This window comes from Nansenia antarctica (genome assembly GCF_963989245.1).
Source record: "Nansenia antarctica genome assembly, chromosome: 16".
NCBI lineage: Eukaryota > Metazoa > Chordata > Actinopteri > Argentiniformes > Microstomatidae > Nansenia > Nansenia antarctica.
The window spans coordinates 20,816,399-20,827,857 of NC_137686.1; the positions used below are offsets into that span (position 1 = coordinate 20,816,399).

Genomic DNA, 11,459 nt, shown 5'->3' on the forward strand with positions numbered 1-11,459 from the left:
AGCCATGACTTACTACCTATTAACGGATGAAACGCAGAGTCAAAACCTCCAAACTGAACAAATTAGCACCACGTAGAATGTTCATTTTATGTTCATCATGTTCATTTCAAATGTCACAGTGAAGATTAGACGGTGCCATTTCAAATCGTGTTAAATGATTTCCATAAATACCGCACATTAGACCGTGTTTATTACCTTGACCGTTACATCAAGGAGGTGTAAACACCCTCGTGGATGCAACATCACATTAACAAACGCAACACACAAGATCATTTCAACGCATTCCCGCACCGTTCCTGTACCTCTCATCATCATTCATCACTGAGATGATTGACTCTTCTCTCTCTCTCCTTTGTGTCCTCCCCCCCCCCTCCTCTCCCTCTTCACCCTCCTGACCTCTCTATCCCCCCTTCCAGGTGGGGGAGAACCGGCGGGTTCTGCACGCCCTGCGGACCCTGTTGGAGGAGTTCCGCTCGGAGCTGCGGGAGGAGGAGACGAGACGCTGCCAGCTGCAGCAGACCTACGCCAACGAGAAGGCGTCCTGGGAGGTGAAGTGGGCAGAGATGAAGTGCCATGTCGCCCAGGTACGTACAGTACCGCACGCTGCCCTCCGCACCCTCCACCTTAAAGGGACAGAGACGCTGAGGGGGCCAGAACCATGACTCTGTGTGTCCTCGTTAGCTAAGAGGAGGAAAATAATTGGAGTCTGGAAAGGACTGATTGTGCCTGTCAGTAATTGGAATTGCAAATGAGCTCCAACAAATGAGCTCCAACATTCAGAGGAATTTACGATTTCATGTCTATTTCACCATTCCGGCTTGTATTGGGTTCAAAGCAGTTTTGCAGATCACAATGAAATTGGTTTATATTCTTGTACAGAACAGTGTTCTTCTACAGAACAACTGCACTGGAAGGACTCCTTTTCTAAGTTAGCTTTAATTAGTCTCTTCTGATAAAATTATGTGGATTTTTGCATCCTTATATGGTAATCTTGTTCTTGCTCTAGTTTCACTGAAAAGATGCCGCAGTTCAAAGAGATGCCTCAAAATATTGTTGGTTTGTTTACGAGCATAAACCGTAGTCTTACCCATCATTCCGTCTGGATGGTTTTCATTTTTGATGATCATTTCTATGAATGTATGTGAATAGTAGTTTGTTATGAGCTGAGCTGTAGATTTCATAGCTGTCTTGTCTTGTCTTGTGAAGTCAGTCAACTCCTCTATGCTCTCTTTGGTCATTGACAGTGTGTGAAGCTCCCTGAATAACTATCTATATTTACAACGGCTTATTACTCGACACCTATATTCACTCATAGGCTATTAAAAGTATTCACGTGTTTACCACACTTGAGTATATCATTAGACGTTTTTAAGGGACACGTTAAAAGGATATTATCATATTTTGTGTGTGTGTGTGAATGCGAATTATGTAAACTAATGACGTTTTAAGACATCTATGATACACACATGCAGTGACATGGTTGAGAGGCAGATCTGTGTTCCAAACTCTGTTTTGTACTATTGTGTCTTCTGATCAAAGCCAGGCTGGAGATAACAATACTGTCTCCTCTATGAGGGGAGGAAAGAACCCTCTAATGGCTTCCCTCGCACGCTCAGACTCTTTGAAGATTTTGCAATACATCCAAAACGAACGAGTCCTTTTTTTTCTCCCATGAGCCTTTGGCATTAAACACACATTTGTTTCGGGCAAACCAAAATCATACTTTTGCCCAATGTATCTTCAAACGATACATACTTGGGATAGGATTTACACACAGTTATCATAATGCTTAATATATAGTATGATGTACTGTACATACTTTAACTGTAACTGATGCTTCTGTATTTTCGCTCCCCATCGTTTGTGTATGACCAGTTGGAGGAGGAGCGAGGGGAGGTGAGAGGGGAGGCGCAGGGCGGAGCCGGTGGAGAAGGTGACCCAGATTGGGCCTTTAAGCAGGAGCGGGAGGAGCACCGGCGCCTCCTGGCTGACAGCCACAGCACCTCCCTGGACCTGGGCTGGAAGCTGCAGCACAGCGAGAAGAGGTGGGGTCGCGAGAGGGTGGAGCTCCTGGAGCGCTTTGACAGAGAGAGGCAGGAGTGGGACGGCAGCATGAGGGACATGCACCGCAAGATGGAGAGGGTGAGAGAACGGGGCGGCTGTGGCGCAGGAGGTAGAGCCGGCGTCTAATGATCGCAAGGTTGGCAGAGCGGGCTCCGGCTGGACACATTTCGAAAGTGTCCTTGGGCAAGACACTGAACCCCAAATCGCTCCCAGTGAGCGGGCCGGCGCCTTGCATGGTAGCTTGCCACCATTGGTGTGTGAATGTGTATGTGAATAGGTGAATGAGAGGCCATTGTAAAGCACTTTGGATAAAGGCGCTATATTAATGCAGTCCATTTAGAGAAAGAAACAGTATGAGAGAGAGAGAGAGAGCTCCTGGGGGCGAATATTATGTGTTAAAGTAGTTTTAAAGTGCATAGGGTACTACACATGGTTAACACATATTAACGACGGTTAATAATGAAAGTCATACACAAGTTATAATTGAGAACTGAAGTGTGAATGTCTTACGACTTAAGAGGGATGCTGACACAGCACGAATGATCAGTGAAGATGATGAATTGGTGAATTTCAAAACTGCTGACGTATTTCCATATTTGAGAGGGCCTGTCCTTTGCAAGAGCACGGACGGAAGCGTAACGACAACTCAAGCATAACATGACCCCGCTCTTCCTCCTCTCCCACAGCTCCAGAGAGAGCTGAATGTCCGACGCAGCGAGGGCTCGCCCTCCGACGTCAAGGACGGGGCGGGCCACAGGGGGGGGTTGTTCTCACCCCAGGACAGCCCCTGTAAGGCCCCGCGCTCGCCCCGCTCCCCCCGCTCCACCTGCACGTTCACCTCCGGCCCGGTCCCCGTCCCCGTCCCCGTCCCCGTCCCCGTCCGCTCCCACTCAGACTCAGAGGTCATTCTGGAAGAGGGGGCTGTGGTGAGGCTGAAAGGCCCTCCGGAGAAACTCTTCCTGGATGCTCTGACTCTAGACCCCCTGGGTGGGATGATGGTACCGCTGCCCTCCAGACTGGAGAGTGACAAGAGGTTCCACTGTGTGAATGAGGTAAGCCCTCCTCAGACCAGGAGTGTCTCTTCAGCCCCAGGTTCCATATCCTTGGTCATCGACATCCTCAGACATTGTGTAAAAAAAAAAAACACTACCATACCTGATTAAACTAACCAACTAATCATCTACCCACGAGACTAGGGTCAGACTCAGGGGTGTTAGTACTGGTCTTGAATGAAACCGCCTCACACCCTTCAGGGCCAGAATTGAAGAGCGCCACCATGATGGCGGAGGGGTATTTAAAGGGTGTGTTTCATGGCTGTGTGTCTCTTGGTTCAGGCCCTGAATGAGATACCAGACAACGACGATCCGTCTGCCTACCAGGATGAGGAGGAGATCGGGACCGGGAGCCTCCTCAGGTAGAGGACTCGACTTGACTTCATATTAACCTCAAATGGATTCTAGATGGATAATATGTGCATGTGATAACGTTTGAAGCATTGACAATATTTTTCACATGATGCTTGACGGGCGCTCACTTCACCTGAACTGGACACCGTTTTTAATAGTTGAATATGCTTTCTTGTTTTGGGCTGTGGCGTAGTCTGAATGTGAGCGACCCTAGTGTATTCCCTAGGGCGTGTCTACAGAGAACCTCTTTCTACAGAGAACGCTGTCGCTTTTGTTTGCGACTTCGTTGCTCGAAGTGACATCCAAATTCCCTGGTGATTTGTGTAAAAGCTGCTTTTTCGGAAAGGCAAGGGGGGGGGGGAGGGTGGATATGATCCAAGTTATCGCAGTCTGCTGTTGAATAATTCAGCCTTTTTTTCAAGTGATCCCTTCTGAAATGAAAATGCATTAAGTCGCCTAAAAAAAGCAGGCATGTTTTTAAGCTTTTTGGGGGAAATCAAGTCGCAACAGTGAAGAGTGAGGAGACTGTAACACATTGTTCAGACAAGAGAGATCACAGACATCCCCCACCTGTGCAGAATGCCTCTATGGATATGTCACTGCGCCGGGCGATATCTGTCTAGTAGTGAGAGAAGAACACGAGACATGCTTCTAACCCGTCTCCCCAGCCTCCACAACAGGGGGAGGCTGGCTTAGCTAGAAACCGGAGGCGGTGCTGATTGTAATGCATGGAGGGAATGAGGGATGGTATCAAACATACCCTTCCTCATTGCGTACCATGCATCACAATGAGCCCGTCCTCCGCTGCTCCACATGATGCAGACGTAACTGTACTGTCTCTGCTGTGTCCTCCAGGGCCAAGTCAGTGTGCTCCATGAGTGACTTCCAGCGGTTGATGGACAGCTCTCCGTTCCTCCCCGACAAGAGCTACCACGGCGACAGGGGCGGGGACGACGTGACCCCGCCCCTGTCCCCGGACGACCTGAAATACATCGAGGAGTTCAACAGCAAAGGCTGGGACTTCCCCTCCGGCCCCTCCGGCACGGCTCTGGAAGCCTGGGCGGAGACCCCCGGGGAGGGCTGGGGGGGGAACCCCACTTCAGAATCATTCCAGCAGCCCTCCTGGTTCCTCACCACCAGTGCCACCCTGACCACCAACACCATGAGCAGCCCCGAGCACTGCCAGAAGTCCCCGCTGAGGGGCAATGGAGGCGGGGTTCACGTCCTCCTCAGCCCCACCAGGCTTGGAGGTGCTGAACGCCCCCCCACTGCCCCTGACATGGACCTCCTCTACTCCAAAGGGACCAAGGGCAGAGGGGGCGAGATGATGGGAGCGGGGGTGGGAGGGGTGGACGAGGTGTTCAGCGGCGGTAGGTGGCACCATAAGGACCTGCTGGAGAGCGGAGGGCTGCGTCCCCCTGCCGTCCAGCCCCCCATCTGCCCCACGGTGGGCTACGCCGCCTCCCTGGAGCTGCAGCTCTCCAGGAACCTGAGCGACGACATGAAGGAGGTGGCCTTCTCCGTGCGGAACGCCATCCGCTCCAGCCCGAGCCCGCCGGTCCGGGACACGGCGTGCCAGACCAACGGCTTCACCACGCGGGGCACCCAGACCACCCAGACCATCAGCGTGGGTCTGCAGACGGACGCGCTGAGGAACCTGACCAGCAGCCCCCACCGCTGCCTCACGCCCAAGGGGGGCGGCTCCACGCCCATCTCCTCGCCCTCCCGCAGCATGAGGAAGATCCAGTACTCGCCAGTGGTCCAGAACAAGTTCGAACGCCCCTGCTGCTCCCCCAAGTATGGCTCGCCCAAGCTCCAGCGGAAGCTCTCCACCTCCAGTAAAGCGGACCTGCCCGCCCCCCCCCCACCACGGGCGGCCACCCCCACCACGCCCCAGAAGGGCAACAGTGAGTCGGCCTGGGCGCGCTCCACCACCACCAGAGACAGCCCCGTCCACACCAGCATCAACGACGGCCTCTCCAGCCTCTTCAACATCATCGACCACACCCCTGTGGCCTTGGACCCCTTGCTGAAGTCGTTCACCAAGTCGCCCAGCCGCTCCCGACCCGCCGAACACCCCAGCCCTCCGGGGTGGCCCGAGTGTCCCACGGCGGACGCCAAGACCATCGGCGCGGTACAGGAGTTCCTGAAGAATGTGCGGGGGCGGTCACCCAGCCCCGTCCAGTTGATTGTAGAGACCCAGGGGGAGAAGACCCCGGAGGTGATCAGCATTAGGCAGGACCTATCTGCTCCTCCGGGGTACACCCTGGCTGAGAACGCAGCGCGCATCCTCAATAAGAAGATGCTGGAGCAGGGCTTCAGGGAGGAGAAGAGGCTGGGGGCCGGGGCCCAGGGAGGCTACCCCAGGGAGGGCAGGCAGACCGAGGGAGACAGAGTCCAGTCTGCAAGTATGGAGGTAAATACAGTGTTCATCACTCATTCACTTACTTACTTACTTACTTACTTACTTACTTACTTACTTACTTACTTACTTACTTTCTCTATCAACGTGTTCAAATGGAAATTCATACTATACGGCCTTCGAACATTATAGGGCCTTGACAGCCTTCTTAGTTTCATCACACATTTTACGATACAAAATAACAGCAGCACGTCACTCTAATATGTGGATGATAATTCCGTGCACATGTGTTTTTCTCAGTTCAAAAATATATTTAATAAGGTAGATATACTCTACAGCATATTTCGGTTTCTTTCGTTCTTCTCTATGCTCAGAGTGCTGTTCTCTGGCTCCTGGAATCACTGTGTTTCTGCTTCTTCTCACCGCCCGTTCACTAAGCAGGGTTATTAATGACAGGTGATCGAACAACAAAGACAGTGACCAGAATAGCTGATCATTTTTCAAGTGATGATGACTTAAAACTTAAGTGGATGAAAATTAACTCAGTAAAAGACTGAAATACAAGGGTCCCTAGTATTTAACATCTGGAAATACTGTTCCTATTGCACTCTAAAAAGGGATGGCACTATCTGTTGATCCTTAGAGGCCAATGGGTGTATTGGGTTGTCACTCAAATTAGGTTAAAATCCATTTCAATCCAGTACTGGATTAGAAGACACACTGTACTGTACATTAAAACAGCATAGACACTAGTTTGAAAACACAGCATGCAAGCATTAAGCAACAATCCTACACATATCAATTGTCTGACGTGTGTAGTGTAGCCGAGAGCGTGAAGTGAGATGTTTCCACTGATCTGGTCTAGACTGCGGGATTAGCTTCGTCTGATCTACGATTGTATGGGTGTCTTTGTTTCAGTTTAGCCTTTCCCTCAGTCCTATAGAGTGGAAGATTACTCTACATAGCTTTAATGTACATCACAATGAGCTCTTAAGCACGCAAGATGAAAATAGTGAGTGATAATAATATCTTGAATAGATATCTTGTATTCCCTTCAATGGGTGGTGATGGCGGTACTGTCCAACCCACTACTCCCTGGTACCCCTGTGTGTTTCTTCCAGGTTGTACAGTGAAGGGAGTAGATTTATTGCAGTCTGTGTGGTCTGCTGACTGAGTCCATTGACCTTATCTTTGAAAGGGAACACCTCTGCCTTTGATATGCCAGCTTTATCCTGTGTCCCACTCCTTCTCTCTGTCCTTCTCTCTCTCTCTCTCTCACCTCTGCTGATAAATATCTGCTCCTCTCTCCCCCTCTCTACTCCTCCCCTGGGCTATCCGTCTCCCCTTCTCCTCTCCTCCCCATGGCTATCTATCTATCTCTCTCCCACTCTCCTCTCCTCCCCTGGACTATCTGTCTATCTCTCTCCCTCTCCTCTCCTCCCCTGGACTATCTCTCTCTCTCCTCTCCTCCCCTGGGCTATCTCTCTCTCTCTCCTCTCCTCCCCTGGGCTATCTCTCTCTCCTCTCCTCCCCTGGGCTATCTCTCTCTCTCCTCTTCTCCCCTGGGCTATCTCTCTCTCCTCTCCTCCCCTGGGCTGTCTCTCTCTCTCCTCTCCTCCCCTGGGCTATCTCTCTCTCCTCCCCTCCCCTGGGCTATCTCTCTCTCTCCTCTTCTCCCCTGGGCTATCTCTCTCTCTCCTCCCCTGGGTTGTCTCTCTTCTCCCCTGGGCTATCTCTCTCTCTCCTCTCCTCCCCTGGACTATCTGTCTATCTCTCTCTTCTTCTATGGTACATTCTGATCTAGAACCACAGTGTCATACTAACTGCTCCCTGGGGACTCTAACTCTGCTTGTCTCCGTGATGTAAGTTCCTCTTCCTCTTCCTCCTCCTCACTGACCTCTGACCCCCTCTGGCGGGTTCACAGGTCACATGGAACTCTCACGTCACCCCCCCATCAGACCGTGCATGCGTCACAGGACTACTGCAGAACTTGTGTGAAGCTGTCGGGAGTGGTGTAGATCGATGTTGTTATGGTCATAACATTTGTTTGTGTAGATGTTTGCATGCTAAATATTTGTATGTATTGATCATCTTTTTTTCAAGTTCTCAAATCAGCTCAAGTGACCAAAAGAGTCATCCGACTCTGTGATTGTTCCCGATTATGAATAAGGGTCAGTTGTGAAATCACAGAGACAATATGATAGCATCTGCTTAACATATTATGAGTTTCAATTTGAACAATATACAAAAGAAACAACCATCTTCTTGCCGCGAAAACTAGAAACCCAGTCATATACAGTAGCAAAGAGATGTTGCCAACCAGTAATCAAAAAGACAGATGACTCTGTTGGTCATGTTACACTTTTGCTGCCATACACTCCTCTGGTAAGGTTGTTGTCGTCGTTTGGGGGCGGTGTATGGCCAAAGGTTGAATGTTATCTAACATGACACCATTGTATTTCTAATAGGTTCGTCTGGCTGCTCTGTCTCTGTGACCATGTTTGCTAATGTATGTACCATGATGTTTTTACACATATTTATTGCTGCAGTATGTGCTGCTATTTTCTCCTCTTTTACAGTTTTCTCACCATTCCTCTCACACTAACAACCCTTCTAAAAGCCTAACTGACGACCGACCGACAGCTCTAACACTTCTCATTGGTCGTCTCTGTGCTCTCCCCTCTATGGGCTGTCCTGTGACGTCTGCTTGTGTCTCAAATTAACTGAATGTCCGAGTGGTTCGTACTTAACTAGGCTGCATGCGTTAGGGGGCGGAGTCAATGGGATGAAAGCAACATTGTTTGGTCACATGCTGTTTTCGGTGGGCAACTGGATGCTGACTCCCTGTACATGTAAATGGTGCATGCGAGATGGCAGTTCTATCATTTGACGAGTCACTCGGTAAAACCCAACCTGTTATAATATGGTTATAAATGTGTAATGTAGGCTTTTTATAACAGCAGGTCATTTTCTCAGGTCACTTCTTTTTCTGTGTGTCCATCGTGTGTGGTAGCATATACGCCAGTGTCCCAACTTCCTCCACCACCGCTTCACATCCTAGTCATGTTACTGTCACTGCTGAGTATTTTTAGCAGAACTAGATTTTGCTTTGTGGATTCGATTTCCCCCCCCCGACCCCATCCTTCCTTCAAGATGAAACTTAATGCCCGGAGAAAATGGACTAATTTTAAACCAGGCCAGTGGAGTGCAGTTCCTGTGTGATCACTCACCCAAACTAGCCGGGTACCATGGTGTCACATCACAGTCACACTGTGACCTCACTCTATGGGGGGAGAAATAGTCCACCTCATGCAGATAAAACTCATAACTTCTATGTCTTTCTTATTTTCTCTGTTTTTAACTCATCATTGTCATCACATCATTGTTCATGCTTTGTTTTCTTTTCCTGTCATGGGTAACGGGTTATGTTCCCATAATCATCTATGTCTATAGATTGGATTCATATCACCTGGTCATCATTTGGTTTATTTGATTGTGTTTATTTTAAACTGAGACGGGAACATTGCTAGATGATATATACTCTAAGACTCTCAGTTACTCTCAGTATCAGTTACTCAAATGTTTCTGGATTGGAATAAGGCATACAGTAACTACTACCTTTAACATGAAGCCTTGTCAAAGCCGTCTTTGAACGAGTTGAACATGTTGTCGTCTCTGTCTCTTCCTCTCTAACATGGCGTCTTCTCTTTGGAAGGACCTACCACGCTCTCCGGTGGCCCCGCCCCTGGAGTCCTGCTTCCTGAGACCCGCTCGACCTGCCAACCGCCGCCCCCCCTCCCGTTGGGCAGCACACTCCCCCTCCTCCTCCCCCAGGTGGACCGCTGACCCCCCCCCAGAGCGGAGGTTCACCTACCCACTGACCACAACCACCAGTAAAGCTTTACTGGAAAAGGAGGAGCAACTAGGACAGGAGCAACCTCCTGCATGAAACCCCTCATCCCCTCCTCTTCTTCCTCTTCTTCCTCTCTTCCTCTATCTCCTCCCTCTCTTCTTCTTCTTCTTCTCCTCCTCCACCTGCCTCTCCTCTTAGAGCCTAAACAGACCCAGTACCTCAGAGACCCCCTCTTTAAGACTCAGAGGGGGGAGTTGTAAGGGGGGTTGATACCCAGTAGCACCAGCTGATCAAGAGGAAAAAGAACTGGAACTTTCTAAGAAAAGAACCTGGAATGTACCGTACTGTAACAACAACAACAACGATGACAACAACAACAACAACAAAACATTTCCATAAGAGGTGCCTGTACACACTTGAGTTATTCATAGTCCCATATGTGTGTATATATGTATGCAATACATATATATTTTAATCATATTATAAACATCTTTTCAGGTGTTGAAACAATACTACAGAACAGCTATTGTACTACATAAAGGTTTACACATTTTCTGTCTTTTTACGTTTTCGTTGATTTTTTTACATATACATATTATTTGTTATATTATGTCCCATGTAAATAGGTGTTAAAACTATTTTCTTATGTTGAACATACCTTAATTTCTGTTCCTAGCCTTGGAAGCTTGAATTAAGAATACTAAGTTGTATTTCTAAGAGATGTAAGACAAAAAACTACTTCATCTGCTTCATGTTTGCTGAAGCAGGGAAACATGATGTCAATTACGATGCTGATGTATTTAATTTATTTCTATGTTCAGATGAATGTTCAACTGTGTAAACAAACACTTAGAAGAGGGGAAATGACAACTGAATAACCTTATGCATATTTGAAAGGCAGTTGTACAAATATCAGTCAAATATTTGATCTGCATGCCTTTGGAACACTTAGCATGTACATACAAGCTGTAGTCATCTGTGATCACTCTGGGCTCTGATGTAAAAAAGACAAAAAAACATTGTAAGGGTTACCACGAGCTGTCGTTTTGTTGTCACTTAATTTGCATTGACTAAAGTAAGAACACTTTATAAGTAAATTATTGTATCTATTACGCTGTCTTTGTACAGTTGTTACTATGGACATATAATTAACTTTTTCTTTCAAGAAAAAGAAGGGATTGTGGGAAAAAATGAATGTTTTAAATCAAAAAGTCTATGTCAAAAGTCTAATGATCTATAGTCTGTTTAATTGGTAATAAACATGAATGTGTATTTACAAGACCTTCTCTGATATCGTTTATCTACTGTGAGAGAGCGAGACTAAACTGAATGGGCAGAGTGTAATGGCTTTGAATAACAGAGCTGAAAGTAAAACAAACTAGATGAAGCCATGTGGCTTTAATTATTCTATATTCCTATAATAACTATGCAATAAAACACTCAGCAAACACACGGCAGATAATCTGGCTAGTCTTTCCATGATAAATCAAAAGCCCTATGCCTGAGATGGTTCATTGTGTGTGTTCCTGGCAACAGAGCCTCTGTGCCTTGGCGGTAGAGAGCCCATCCTGCCCGCCTGAGTGGAGCGGCTGTGATGTGTGTGTGTGTGTGTGTGTGTGTGTGTGTGTGTGTGTGTGTGTGTGTGTGTGTGTGTGTGGATTACAGTGCCGATCACAGGATTACCATGGGTCAAAGGGAACACACAGACACAGGCAACGTGAATAAGAAGATTGTGTCCTCCCGCTGAAGTGAAATCCTCTTACATCATGGCTGT

General features: G+C 48.1%; 1 protein-coding gene across 1 annotated transcript in view; it reads left to right on the forward strand.

The window, feature by feature from the left end:
• mtcl1 (microtubule crosslinking factor 1) overlaps positions 1–9,781 on the forward strand; it is a gene marked incomplete at both ends in the record, with an annotated part of 43,872 nt that extends 34,091 nt beyond the window's left edge. The window contains 6 exons of the mRNA XM_080547016.1: positions 417–584; positions 1,876–2,142; positions 2,751–3,116; positions 3,399–3,478; positions 4,326–5,886; positions 9,548–9,781. Coding sequence (XP_080403142.1) covers positions 417–584; positions 1,876–2,142; positions 2,751–3,116; positions 3,399–3,478; positions 4,326–5,886; positions 9,548–9,781 — 2,676 coding nt within the window. The remainder of the gene's footprint in view (positions 1–416; positions 585–1,875; positions 2,143–2,750; positions 3,117–3,398; positions 3,479–4,325; positions 5,887–9,547) is intronic.
• Positions 9,782–11,459: the final 1,678 nt, after the last annotated feature.